General features: G+C 35.7%; 1 protein-coding gene across 8 annotated transcripts in view; it reads left to right on the top strand.

Annotated features, from left to right (window-relative positions):
* The window catches only part of LOC128875534 (dnaJ homolog subfamily C member 5), a 132,792-nt gene that overhangs the window by 2,419 nt on the left and 114,929 nt on the right, over positions 1-15,444 (top strand). For 6 of the 8 annotated variants that reach the window (XM_054121178.1, XM_054121176.1, XM_054121177.1 and 3 more), the window contains exons 3-4: positions 1,770-1,922; positions 2,353-2,484. In XM_054121178.1, coding sequence (XP_053977153.1) covers positions 1,770-1,922; positions 2,353-2,484 — 285 coding nt within the window. Of the gene's footprint in view, positions 1-1,769; positions 1,923-2,352; positions 2,485-13,180; positions 14,438-14,467; positions 14,893-15,444 lie in introns of those variants that run through there. The other 2 variants (XM_054121181.1, XM_054121179.1) reach the window with 2 other exon arrangements.

The following is a 15,444-nucleotide window of genomic DNA, read 5'->3' as shown; positions in this document are numbered from 1 at the left end:
TATTCCTTTATATCACAGAAGGAAAGTAATTTGATTACAAAACTGGATGACAAACAGTGAGTTTTACTTTTGAATGTATTAAGAGAAAAATTAGATCAAGAATACTTATGTATAATATACGTCTTCTTTTGCAGTCTTATTTTTAACAAAGTAGCCTTTTAACAATTTAGAAATGTGTGATACAAAATTCATGTCTGTTGTCCCCTGTTACTTTTCCACTATCTATTTTACAGTGATTTTTGTCCGTAAGAATTTTTAGGGCTCATTCCAAAAATGGTTCTATTCAAAAGATTGTCTATGATATTATTTTTATTAATTACATTTGACACAACAAATTTATTATACTTATAAATAACTCTAAAATTGCTTTCCTATTAAAATAAAATTATATTCAAATAATTTATATTATGTGTTTACATTCTGAATGAAATGTCATTGAATTAACTTTTGTACGAATTTTTATAATTGTAGAGTTTTAATTTTACACAGTCTGTCTACTAAATAACTTGTTCTATCAACATGGAAAATACAAATTGAATATCTCATATTTGTATTATATGTTGATAATTTTTTAATCATAACAGCTTACCGTTTCAACACCAAGTTTTGCAGCAGCATATTCTGTGCGCATATATGAACTTAACTGAAAGCTAAGAAGAATTAATCTCCATGCAATATTTCGATTTTCAGCAAGAAAATTGTATATATAAGAGAATTCGTATGTACTCATCTTCTTCCATCGCATGTTGAAAATGATGCCTTTTGAAATCTAAGAATTCTTTCATGCATTTCTTAAAATATATTTTTTAAATGCATGGTCCCACAAGAAAAAAATCAACATTTTGAACTTGAGAAGGGAAATTTTGGTACTTACTTTAGGTAAATTAACCCTTACAATAAAGTAATAACTACACCAAAATTTGTATTTTCAAAATAATGGTAACAATACTCATCCGGATATCTTGAAAAGATAGGAAATACACAATATTAAGGACAAAATATTAGTTCTAGCGTTTGAAAATTTAATGAACACATGGAAAATTACTTAGATGTCAGAGGATACCACTTTCAACATTCTATTGCAAGAGGAGGCTAACTAAGTACATATAAGCTTCCATACATACTTTTCTTACCGAAAATTTTCTTACCTATCCAGTTAAGATCACATACAATAAATCCACAAATGTATTTATGGCAGACTCTAATATGCAAACTGTAAACTTATGTTTCGGTAGAAACATTATCATATGTACAAACACAGTATTAAAGGCGCGATAAATGGCACGCTTTTGAGGACAACTAACGACAAATCACACTATATATTATTCACATGAATCAGAGTAAAAGGTACTTTAGATTAGATGAGATATGATACAAAATAAGTTTAAGATTTACATGAATTGCAAAGTTGATCGAGATGTTTCTTGAAAATTGAAATATTAATCGAAAACAATATTATTAAAACATTTAAAATGTACTTGGATGAAATTAAGCAGTTAATGTAACTAAAGAAAATCCAAGATAAATTTTTTTAAATAAAAAGTTTATAAAACAAACTTGAAAGCAAAAATAGATTTTGGTATGCTACACATACTTTTACTAGAAAGATTTTATTTAAGAATTTTATTTGTTAATATTATTCTGATGGAATTTAACTGATTGCAATCAATTTCAGCAAACCCAATGATGCAGATAAATAAATGTAGATAATAAACCCATTTTAACAATGTTTCATGTGCATAATCTAATTCAATGGTATTATGTTTCAGTTTAAGGAAATAAATAGAGCACATACTATATTAACAGATTTGACAAAACGTAATATATATGATAATTATGGATCTCTTGGATTGTATGTTGCTGAGCAATTTGGCGAAGAAAATGTTAATGCCTACTTTGTTGTTACCTCCGGTTGGGGCAGGGTAATGTTTCATTCATTTCTATATTTTTATATAAACAAATTTCCATTTTTTAATTTTCAATTTCATTCCTTTTATTTGAAAGAAAAATATTCCCTTTTTTTTTTTACAAAAAAAATTTCAAAGTTACTTGAAAATAATTAGCTTATAAATACTTGAATATGCGGCATTTAAAATGTTCATTTTTATTTTAGATTTACTACAAAATCTGAATTAAACCTATGTCATTTATTTTTTTGAAATGCGTAACTGCCATTTTAATATATTTATTGCAGTATGATATTTACTTGTCCTACATCAACTCTCCTTCAGTGAATGTGTCAAATTTAGAAACCTAGTTCCTATTGGAATTATTTTATTGTATAAAGGAAGGAATGAAATAGAATAAGTTATTTAATGATGTTACATTTGTTAATAATAGAATTTTTTATAGGCACTCATTCTATTCTGTGGTCTGATAACTGCATGTTATTGTTGCTGTTGTTGCTGTATTTGTTGCAACTTCTGCTGTGGTAAATGCAAACCAACTCCACCAGAGAACAGTGGAGCATACCATAATCTACAGGTAAACCTATCATTTTATTATTGAATTAGAATATAAACAACTATATATTTAATTTAACTCTTCTATTGTGTTAATGTCTATATGATCGAATCTTGTCTTTAGACCCGTATAATTTCTAATATCTAATTTTATGGAGAACATACTTATCGCTTTTTCTACTTTTTAATATTTATAATGTATAAATACATATGTTTATAGTGCTGAGGTCATTATATCTGAAGCTCTAAACTTTAAAATCATTGGCATAACATTGGTCAAAATAAATATCTGAGAAATGGATTGAGTTTAAGAATATAGGGTACTCTCCGATTGAGCTGATATTATATCATAGGTAGACCTTGACCTGGTGATTACAATGAAGGTCATCTTGACCTTTAACTCGCCCTTGACGCTTAAGGAGCTTGAAACATCAAAAGTAAAAGAAAGTCACTTTAAAAAAAAATTTTTTTTTATTAAAATTTAAGCGATTCCGAACAATTCTACGCAAAGAAAATTGAATTTGGAGCACTAGAAGTGGTAAAAAAAGTTCGACGACACGAACTTAGTAAAAAGAACGCAATAAAACTGTAAAAAATATAAGGAAATACAATTGACAACTTTCTCGAAGAGAAAACAACGACAGTCAAATTTGCGGAAGAACGGAGACGCGGGGTTACCTTGGTCACAGCCATAGGGTACTGTTTTCTAGGGTAAAGAAGACAGTAAATTTCCGAAAAAGCAGTGTTTTAATCGATTTTTATAAAATTAAATACGATTTGATAACATATCTATCGATAATCCGAACGGGAAATAGAAATTTTTAGTTTTTTGCGTCTCCTGAAGACCTAGGTTTGATACAAAGGTACACTTGTCTCAGAAACGGTTAGGCCGATATGATCCAAATTTTGTACACGTGTTTTTTGATAGTTCGGCCTAATTTACACCGAGGGTGTTTCCAATATTTTGATTCCAAAAAAAGTTATCGTCGTGCAAATCTATACATTTTTTTCCAACTTTACACATTTTTAAACAATCAACCATTTGGGATTTCAAAAAAATCCTCGGTGTAAATTAGACTAAACTATCAGCGTAACCGTTTCTGAGAAAAGTGTATCTTTGTATCAAAAACCTAGGTCTTCAGGAGACGCAAAAAACTAAAAATTTTTATTTCCCGTTCGGATTATCGATAGATATGTTATCAAATCGTATTTAATTTTATAAAAATCGATTAAAACACTGCTTTTTCGGAAATTTACTGTCTTCTTTACCCTAGAAAACAGTACCCTATGGCTGTGACCATTGTAACCGCGTCCCGTTCTTCCGCAAAATTGGCTGTCGTTGTTTTCTCTTCGAGAAAGTTGTCAGTTGTATTTCCTTATATTTTTTACAGTTTTATTGCGTTCTTTTTACTAAGTTCGTGTCGTCGAACTTTTTTTGTGAGAAAAAAAGAAATTTTGTGAAAAAATTGTCAAAAAATTTTGTTTACCACATCTTGTGCTCCAAATTCAATTTTCTTTGCGTAAAATTGTTCAGAATCGCTTAAATTTAAAAAAAAAAGTGATTTCTTTCATTTTTTGATGTTCCAAGCCCCTTAACCTCCGTGCATATCGCCGTCCTCACCAAAAACTACCCCATTCCTACTCAGACAGTAGGTCTGTGTAGACAATATCAACATTAACGGTATTCAATATTGCTGCTCCTACCAAAAACTACGCCAAACGAATTCAGACAGCCGATTTCGGGCCTGGTGTTATGATGTTCCTCCATGTAAAAAAAAACAGATGGAAATGACGTACTCACAAAGACGGTTACAAAAAACCACTTTTTAAACCATTTCAGTTTATGACCCCTCGGGGGGGAGGGGGGAGGGGGTAACGTTGTAATCGCCAAGTCAAGGGATATCTACGATAAAAAAATCAGCTCGATCGGAAAGTACTCCATTTTCTTAAACCCCACCGAGAAATGTTACTCTTTAAACAATATACCATTTGTGATAAAAGTGAACAAAGTGACCAAATTTTATTTGGATCGTGTAAAATTCTCTCACTTCTGTCACCTGTGTCTTTATGAACATAATAGAAGCGTTAATTTAAACAAATGTATGGACAAATTTTTTTTAATCCAACAAGGGGAGGCCACGAAGTGTGGGTCACCGATTTTGATGCGCTTTCATACAGACCTTCCTTATCGAAAAATATTTGTTCCGTGTTCCGGGTTTTTTTCGATAGGCTTCGTTTTCGAAAAAATCGAGGTCAAAGGTCACAGCGTTGGATCTGTTTTGGACAAAGGTGTATCGATAGATCTTCAAAAAGCAATGAATTTTTACTGCATTTTAAAGCATTCACAGATCATCAATACCCATACTTTTTCTCTCGCAGACTTTCACATAATTTGTCAATTTAAAACTTTGACAATATGAGTACATTTTCATTTTATTGTGTTTTAAAATATTTCTAAGGACATTCATTGACGCAGATACCTTTCCTCTCACAAGCTTTCAGATAATTTGTCAGTTTAAAACTCTGACAATATGAGTACACTTTCATTATTTAACGTTTCAAAATCATTCTCATTCATCAAAACCTTCACAATGCCTGGCCACGCCAAGCATTTGACTTCGAGACCGCGGACATCTAGGAAAATTTCTAAACAGTCTCAGTTTATGGTTGATACGCTATTTAGCTTTCTCATTTTACCGCCAAAGTGCGGACCAGTCACTTTGCATGAGTTGTCATTAGGGTCTGAACGTCAGCACTGTTGGACACAGCATTTTAGCTGCGTATAGTTGGAAAGCATCGAATTTTACATTGTGTTACACAGTGTCGCCATTGCACTGTGTTGGAAAGCACCTCCATGTACTGGCAGCATATTTCGATTTCACATATTTTTCTACTTTTTTGTAGTTTTTTATGGAGATATTCTACTTTTTTGAGATTACTGCTTTTCGTCCTCCACTTTTTCATGTACTGGCGTAATTTTTTTACTTTTTTGAAGTTTGTTATTGGATCAAACTTCTTTTTACAAATCATTTATTATATAGAATCTATTTTAAATTTATAAAAATAAAATTGAAATTTTTGTAAACTCTACATAAGAAGTCTAAATTATTATTATTTTTTTTTAATTGAATAGAGTAAAATAAAGAGAGAGGGGATAACAAAAGCTAATATATGTATTTCATATAATTTATTAATTATAAACATTTATTCGTTTAATTTATAAATAATTATATATACCTGCAATATTTTTTTTTGCTGCAAGAAATTTTAATGTTAATGATGAAATGAGAAAATGACTCCATTTCTATAACCTTTACATAAAAAGTCTAAATTAAAAACACTTTAATGGTATAGATGTATTCTGTATGGAAAAAAAAAATATATATATATACATGTCGAATTGAGTAACCTCCTACTTTTCGAAGTCGGTTAATAAAGGGGCCTGACAATTCAGATTTTGACAACTTACCTTGTATTGAAAATGGATAAACATTTTACGACAGTTGCTGCAATTTGTTAACGAACAACCTCCAAGCCTGTGGTTCTCTTTGTTTCTATAAGCTCTGCATAAAAAGTCTAAATTCAAAACACTTTGGTGGTATGAATCTATATTAAAAACAGTTTTCTGTATGAATAAAGGTATCTGGCAATTCAGATTTTGACAACTTACCTTGTAATCAAGATTGATCAACACTTTACAACATTGGGTGCAATTTGTTATTAAACCCTACATAAAAAGTCTAAATTGAAAACATTTTGCTGATATAAATGTAGGATTTGAGATGATCGAGGGTGGCGAATAAATTAGACACATGAGAAATTGGTTAATATAATACAATTAAAAATATGAAATTGAAAAAAGTATAAAAGAAAGCTGAAGACACATGCCATGTACGCCTGTTCTGTCCGACTACTCGCAAAAAAAAATCGCAGACGCGCGCACGCCGCTTGTCTCGACAAAAGAAAATCAAAACCTTCCTTCATAAATATATTTAATAATGCAATAGTGTAAAATATTTTGACACTTGGCAGGCATGAATGATGACATCTGTTTCGACTCTCGACGCTCGATGGCCGACGAGTTATGCCGGATCGAATGATTCCGAGAGTCGACGAACGACACTCGGCTTTTGCTTAGCTTCTATTGGCTAAGGGTTGACGACGGGAAAATCATACGAGAAATATCGTTTCTGGCAGATTCATGACATGATATTACGATATCTCAGTTGTACGTGGACTGATTTTATTGATTTTGGTTTTATTAGAAAGCTTATATGCGATTTACATAAGAAAAATGTCTTTAAATTTAGAAAATATTGCAGGCGTGATGAGATATTAATGAAAGAAGTTTCAGGTTAGGTTGGAATCGCCGGTTTACGAGTAAAGATACGTAGTAGCGTCAGCGCCAGTACAGTATACAGGGTGGCGGATAATTTTTCACGTACTTGGGGTCGAGACGCTACTGCGTCTTTAGATTTTATCGGAACAAAAGCACTTAAAAAGATATATTCGTCTATATTTTGTACGCTGCTAAATTTTTCTTTGTAAACGCTCTGTCCGCCACTGCCATAAAATCTCCATTTACAAACCAATTTAGCTTTTACATGTTCACTTATTTGGATCAAATTAGAAATGCTATCAACAGTCTTATTTAAAAGGTCTTGCAGTTTTATTGATGTCGAATGAAGCACCTATTTCAGAAACTTTTATATTCTGAGACATAAATTGTTCCTTGCTTTTTTGATTCTGTATAAGGAAGGAAAGCATTTATCGTGAATGTCGTCAACAACATTTTTTAGAATATTATACTTCCTTTCCGACAAATCAAGGTCACTGTACAAGGCCAACGCTTCCATTGGCGTTAAATATTTCTTTGTAATCGTGGTCGTTGCAGCTGAAGCTTGCGATGCAGCAAAAGCAACCTCATCCACGTTGTAAGTCTTCGCAAGATGTTCGACTCTTCTTTTTTTGTTTTAAACGATCATTCTCCAAAATCCTTTTGTGGTCTCCCACGCCTTATAGGAACCGATCGTTGGTTATTGGAGGATACAAAGGATAAGGCTAATTTAGCCAATAGCGATTCTGCTCTAAGAATCAGTTCAACGTTCTGTTGGCTTTCTCGCACTTCCGGTTCGTTTCGATACACCAGAGCCTACACGCATCATCAATTTTGGGTTTCTCTTCTTCATAAATGCTCTCTATTTGAAAATAATCAATCGTTATTCTAATGATTTCGCTTTGCCGAGCGTTAGGTGGAATGGTTCGCTACTTATCGAAACTGTCCCGATTTGTGACTTGCGCGATGTCTAGAAATAAGAAATCATTCGGTTCTAAAAAGGGGGCAGATTGGGGCAGGAATTTCTTTCACTATCTTAAAATAGCCTAACTAATGAATTTTTTAAGCCAAGCTGAGAAGAGACCGTTTTAGCCTTTTTGAAAAAATTAGTTTTTAAGTTAAATAAAGGAAACTTCAAAATAAAATGTTAACTAGTGCAGATTATTCTTTTGACATATATTATTAAAACTTTATAAAACGGGTATAAAGTAGTGTTAAGTACTAGTGTTATAGGGTTGCTAAATTGCTAACGAAATTTCAGATCCATTATAAAAAAAATACTAATTTTTTTTTAAAGAAGCATTTATCCTGTTGAAAGACAACTGCAGACTAAAATTAATTCCACTTACTTTTTACAGAAATCGTAAACAAAAGATAGCTCCTTGTCTCGTGATTGTTGTAAGCCCAATCGGCATGCTCGTTATAAGAAAAAAAATCTGACGCGTGATCGCTGTCCAATTACAGCACTCGTTGTATCGGTTCCAGTTTTCTTTTTTTTTGTAAAACAATGGCGAGCGTATTTCGCGCCGAACTCCCACACAAATCGTGAACGAATAAGCACCTTACTGTACGGGTACACTAAAGCAATAAATGGCATTCAAGCACATTATTCGATTTTGTTACGAACTGGCTTTCAAAATCAGAAATCCACAAACATTGTTCCAAAGGCATTGTTCACATTTGCTTATCAACACCTCTGACCAATTCAAAACAAGTCTTAATAATCTGTAGGGCGTGAGGGTGAAGGAAAAGCGAGGATTCTATTTTGCAGTAACTGTTTATTCGGACTCTATCGGTCGAACTTGACCACTCGTCAAATCAACAGGACGACTCGTTGAAGACTGATCGTCCTTCAAATTTCCTTACACACTATTACCTCTTCCTTGCGCCCTTAGCGCGTCTCCCCGGGAAGGGGGTGTGCTGAGGTGGGGGAGTACCATCATTTTGGGGGGGGGGGATGTGTTACGCATACCTTGGTTTCCCGGGGGGAAAACGAAGGCTATGCGGGACTACCATTCGGGACGGGAGCGCCGAAGACGCGTCCGTTCCCGATGGCTATCCGCTAAAACTCCACACCCGCCTAAGCTGCATGGGAAGTGCCTGGTTCACGCGAATACTCAACAGGACACTTCCCAGCTTACATGAGTCCCGGGGGAGGAAGTTGCCTCCCCCAATCCCTACGCTATAAGACCCCGAGCGAAGGGACCCGCCCGGTGTCCCCATCCCTGGAGTCGCCGTAATGGGCTTCCCGAGCCCCCGGTCGGTCCACCCACGGCTCCCGGCGCCCTCGTGTCGCGTCCGGAGCAGGTATAGTCGCTTGCTGCTGAGTTGGCGCGTGGAAGGTCGACACCTCTACCCGCACGGATCTTCGGTATTGGCCTAGGCAAACGTTACCGCGTAATCATTGGCGTAAAGTTAACCCTCGAACACCGGACGCCCGCACGAACGACGGAGCTAGGTCACTATTCAGGTATCAGAATACGCCTATGCAGTGTGACTGCTCGAAAAAAGGGGGAAGTTTAGGCGAACCGAACGTCCCTTTTTCTAGAGAACTGAGTGATCCCCTGTCCCCTCAGTACCCCTCTAGTTTGGAGATCGCGCGCCAACCGACCAGCAAGCTACTATAACCCGAAGGTCCCGCATCGGACAGCGCAAGAGGGCACCGCACGCGGTAAGGGAGGTTCGTCGGAGCCGTGATCCGCCACACCACGCCCCGCCCCACCCTACCAACGTTCCCCGAGGGACTCCCGGGGGGACCGACCAATACCCACAGATGTAAACCTCCATGAGGCGCCGGCCCGTCCCGAGGGGAGCTTAACTCCCCTCCGGGGGCCAGGGTCAGCTCACACCCAGGTCCCCGTCGTCAGCCTGCTGCCCTCTTGGCGGCACTTGTGGGGAGGCCCCCCGCGCCCGGCCAACAGCAGTCGCCCGTCCACGCAGAGGCGGGCGCCGACGCGAGGGGCGTCCCCGCGCCCTAATTCTCCTCGCAGAGCCCGGGTCCCTTTTCCGGGCTCGCGCGGCGGCCTCCTTCTTCGAGATAACCTCCTCGCAGAAGGAGACCACTGCCTTCAACGACCTGTCGCTCGCGACCATGTGGTCGACCACGACCGCGAGCGAGACGTCCCACCCTCCCACAGCAGCTCTGAGGGCACGGCGCAGCACTGCCCACGCAGGGCACTCCTCAAGTGTGTGCCGCGCTGTGTCCACGTCTTCGCCGCAGTGGTGACACTACGCAGTTGGCCAGCGCCCCATCCTATGCAGGTACTCTCCAAAGCAACCATGTCCGGAAAGCACCTGCATGAGGGGCAGTACCACCGTTGGAAATTTGGCAATGCAGCGGGATTTCCTCCGGGCCTCAGGCCTTGCATCGTCACCCGCTGAAGGTTGCTTGACTTTGCCTGGCAGCCCTTCGGAAGACCCATGGTTTACGACATTTGCAATATGCTATTGAGGCCGTAGCTCATTGACGCGAGGAAACGAACATCTGTAAGTAACGGAAAAATACGGCTTTCTTAAAAATAGCTTCGTCGTTTGCTTGTCGTAAACCATTCTAGCTGTTTGCACGTGAACCGTTATTTTCGGTGCGCGCTAGCCGCTACAAATATAGTCAAAGAAAAATAATTTTATTTTTTGCACATTTTTTTATGTTTTACACATAAAATCTTTAAAATCTCGAAAAATATTAATTCGCGACCCCTAAATATGTAAGTAAAAATTCATTGCTTTTTGAAGATCTATCGATATCCCTTGTTCCAAAACAGACCCAACACCGCGACCTTTGACCTCGACTTTTTCGAAAACGGGGGCTTATCGAAAAAAACGCCGAAACACGAAACAAATATTTTTTCATAAAGAAGGTCTGTACCAAACCGCATCGAAATCGGTGACCCCACACTTCGTGCCCTCCCCGTGTAAGTGTAATTTATGTTATAAAATATAATACATTTAATTGTGTCGTAAAATATAATGTGTAATGTCACAAAATGAAAGCATTTAATTTTTTGTTAAGTCAAGAATATAAAATTGTTATTTAATTTATGCAACCATTCGAGGAAAGAATTCGAGATCTTCAAACATAATTATAAATGCTAGTTTTGTAATTATTTGCTATGACATACTACATCGTATAACAATTTTTAAAATAAACGTATGGATAGAATGAAGTTTTGATTTAAGTATCTAACAAGGGGAGGGCGCGGGCTTGGGGTCACCGATTTGAATTAACATTTAACACAGTATAGTACTCTACTAGGAGAGTATTTGAGCAAAGCGGCCAGGCGCACTACTCAGGCGTTTTCGAGAAAAAAATAATTAAAAAAGTATGACGCCACTTTGCTGCTTATATTCGGTTCCGTTAGAAGTCGCGAATACCACGCTTCAAGCTTGAGGAGTACAGGAGTAAATATTTGTGGTCATGTTAAAAAAAAAAGAAAAAAGAATTCAAACCAAACGAGAATCGAACTCAAGCTTTAAGCGTGGTATTCGCGACCGTAGCTGCCTCGGCTACGCTGGCATCTTGTAAACCCTTCTAACAGAATCGAATGTAAGCAGCAAAGCGGCGTCATACTTTTTTAATTATTTTTTTCTCGAAAACGCCTGAGTAGTGCGCCTTGTCGTTTTGTTCAAATACTCTCCTAGTAGAGCACTATACTGTGTTAAATGTTAATTCAAATCGGTGACCCCAAGCCCGCGTTCTCCCCTTGAAAGACTAGCGTACATAAACGTTTTTGATTCAAGAATTAATTTTGAACAATCAATTATCTAAAGTCTAAAAAATCAATTATCTAGAGCTAGAGTGGTAAATTTATAGTTATTCGGAGTTCTCACGGTTTGTCCTAACTGACAGTCGTACGGCGATAAAATCGCTCGTAGCAGAGCTACAGCAAGAATGGGGACGATCGAACAAGGATAGAAGAAGGAGAGAAGGGAAGAAAGAAAGAACTGCATTAAATCTAATTGACAAGAACCTCTTAAGAAGTTAGTGCGAATATAACCTACACGGAACCGTGAGCCTGCCTTCACTCTTGCCGCGGCTCGGCTACGAGCGATTTTGTCGCTGCGCGTCTGTCAATTAGGACATAGAGTCAAAGCTTAGCTGAGACTCCACTGTTCTAAATCAAACTTATATATAAATACAGTAAGACCTCGTTTAACGCGGGGGATGCGTTCCAATAAGATCCAGTGCTAAACGAAACAGCGTTAAACGAGGTTATCTTAAGGGTGCGCAGGAGTCAGAACAGAACTCCGAATTGACTTCAGCGACAGTCGCGGAAAAAGTAGGAAACTCCGGGACAAGGACAGAGAGGGCGATACAACAATTGGAGGAGAGACGGGGACAGGGCGATTAGGCTAGCATGATTTTTTTCAATGATATTGAAGCAAAGAAGCAAAATTTTCTAATAATTCTGGTTTTAATATATTCGTTACACTTTGGCGGATGCGACTCCAAGCCCTGATTTTGCAATTTCGGCCTTAAAACTTTATAAACAATAAAAGTATGTTTTTGTTTTGTTTACATATACTTTTCCAACATCAAGCCTTTGAAAAAAATCATGCTAGCCTAATCGTCCTGTCCTCGTCTCTCCTACAATTGTTGTATCGCCCTCTCTGTCCTTGTTCTGGAGTTTCCTACTTTTTCCGTGACTGTCGCTGAAGTCAATTCGGAGTTCTGTTCTGACCCCTGCGCACCCTTAACACGTAAATAACGGGGATAAGTGAAACAGACAAAGAATAAGAAAATTTATCAGTTCTTTTTTTGTTTTATTTTGTAACATTAATTGTTAAATTGTTTTTTATTGCATCAATTGTACACTTATTTATTGCTAATATCCATTTTTATTCATAAGAAAATTGATGAAAGTCAAAAAAAGTTCTAGTAAAGATGTCATGTTTATGACGATGAAGGTTCTTTCTCATTTGATATATTTTTTTTTTTGTGATAAAGTCAAATAAGCACTTGTCGATAGCAATACCTCGCATCAATGACACTTCGTCTTGTCTTTAAACTTCCATCAAAATTTAAATCATTTTGTACAAATTGAAAAAAACTACCAAATACTACCGCCTAATACTGAAACAGTGTTATGCGGTGCAGTGTTAAGCGGGGTCTTACTGTATAGCAAGGTAGGCAACTACTATATTTGCAAATTTGATGAAAGCATAAGAAAATATGTTATGAGCAAATGAAACAAAATATAAAATGTATAGAAGAGTCGTCGTTCTGTAATACTGTAGCTACACGAATGCCATTGTCTATGCCCTGGTTAATCTGTATACTAATTTCCAATGATGGTAGATATTTATCGCGTTTGCCGATCTTTTTAATAATGATGAACCTTTATTGTCCACGTACTTCATTGAAAAGGGGTGGATTCTTTTTCAGGACAATGGTTTAGTACTCTTGTTCAATAATAAATACTTACATCAAGTATTACAATGTTGCCCAAACTTAACTACTTAATAAATGGAATTGTTACATTGTTCTTCGAACCTAGAGGCGACGTGAATTTTGATGTCAAAGCTACTATGATTAGAAATGTTTGAGTAGTACTTCGTATTAGTAGTACTTTGACCAGCTCCACGTTACAAGTTAACAAGAAACGTTAGATGAAGAGTAGGATAAAAAGTGCAAAGTATTATATTATAACTATTCTCAACGCATAATTGCTCCCACTCATCAGAATTTTAAGAAACTATAAAAACTTTAATATACATTTTTAACTAATTCCGTATTTTAAGGGTGTATATTTTTCCTTTTTTCAATAATCCTATTTTGATTAAACTTATAAATTCAATTGCATAAAAGAGATCTAATTATATACATAACAAGTTCGGGTAAGAAATTTTTCTTTACTTTTTGTGTTATTATCACAATTTTAATAAACACATAATTGTATATCATGTATATAGTAGCACATTTGTGTGTTCTGGTGTATACATTTTTGTTGAATTTATGTTTCTATCCTCTGAGTATTTATTGTTCATGATAAATGTAATCTGTTTCATTACTGATTTGGTTTTATTTAGATCAGTGTTGTTCAAGGTCAACTATGGAAGCTCTGAATTACGAATTTACTATATCACCTAGTGAAATGATGGGAGATAACGGACACATGCTATAGTATTCTCAAAAGATGGCTTTTGAGAAAAATGTTCATAGAGGCTCTGCATTCACCCTAATGGATAACCCTCGGAGGTTATCTTCTCAGAACAGTATTGCATTAATGCGTGATCCGTGTTCATGTAGTTTTGTATACATTCGTTGCCACCACGATTTGCTGTACTAAGTGATATGCTTCATTGTTCGTAATTCAGAGTTTCTGAAAATATCCTAAAAAACTCTGATTTAGGCCACTAATGAATGTAAATATAACATTTGAATCACTTAAATAATTTCATAAGTATGTAGTTAATGACAATTTAGTCAACGTTAACGTTAAGGAGCAACTTGCTGCCTCAGTCTAATTGCATGTAATGTCATCATAGTGTTTTGTACATATTCAATACTGAATTGGATGTGAAAGCACCACTTCGATCTATCATGAATTTATCAGACGAAATATAATTTAAGGGATTTGAAAACACTGTTTTATTTAATGAAACCTATTTTATATATGGGACATTTAACATAAAAGTGGTAATAAGAAGTATCGTATATAATTGATTTTAGTATTTCCAGCACAATCTATGTGCAGAAATGGAAACAGAATATACCAAAACACAGTAAACATAATAACAAAACTGTTGTTGGTATTATTGTTGTAATATTGGGAAGTAGCGAATAAAGTAAGGTATCGATTATTAACAAATTCTTCAATGGTATTTTGGTAAGAGAATTCTTAAAAGTTGTCAACAGTTTTATAGGTAAGCGAGAAAAGTATTTTTTAATTAAAGTAATCGTATCATCAGTGTAGTCTTGAAAGTTCTCGATTTCATTTTTATTACACTGAAAACAGAAAATGTTGATCACTTCAGATTACTAAAACAGGATGAATTTTAAATATACTTCCAAATTACATGTTTATATGTATATATATGTATATTAAATTTGAAAAAAATGACGTACGTAGATCAAAACTGCAATTATTTTTTACACATGCCTTATATGGATATGATCATTAGTATATGAATTGTTTTATTTGTATGATCAAATTTGACATTTTTTAAAAATGTTTCTTTAATTTTACTAAATTTCTTGTCTTTCCATACATCTTATAAATAATGTAAAGAAGTGACCTTTGGTATCAACAATTTTCTTTTTCAACTATAGCATCACATATGGTATATCGTCATTGAAATAAATTCATTACATATCAACACTAAAATGTATTACAATGGCTAGAAGAGTTGATCGCTGTTTATGTTATGTAAAGACACATCCAGAATTAAAAAGTAGACTGGATCAAATACTGGTATAACTTTAATGCTTTTTATACGAACGTGTTAGTACATTGTCATTAAGTAATTAAACACATCTTTATATATTCATTAAAAACCAATAACTTTAAATAAAAATCGAATTCTCATGTTTTACTTAACGATCTTAAAACTTTTCTAGACAATTAGGACTCTAAAATGTTCCCTTATAATACTACTTCCCTATACAGGGTGTTAACAAATATGCGGGACATTTTTTCAGGATCAAGT

Source organism: Hylaeus volcanicus, chromosome 4 (genome assembly GCF_026283585.1).
Source record: "Hylaeus volcanicus isolate JK05 chromosome 4, UHH_iyHylVolc1.0_haploid, whole genome shotgun sequence".
Lineage (NCBI taxonomy): Eukaryota > Metazoa > Arthropoda > Insecta > Hymenoptera > Colletidae > Hylaeus > Hylaeus volcanicus.
The sequence above is the reverse complement of the archived record's forward strand: the minus strand, read 5'-3'. Positions and strand labels throughout refer to the sequence as shown.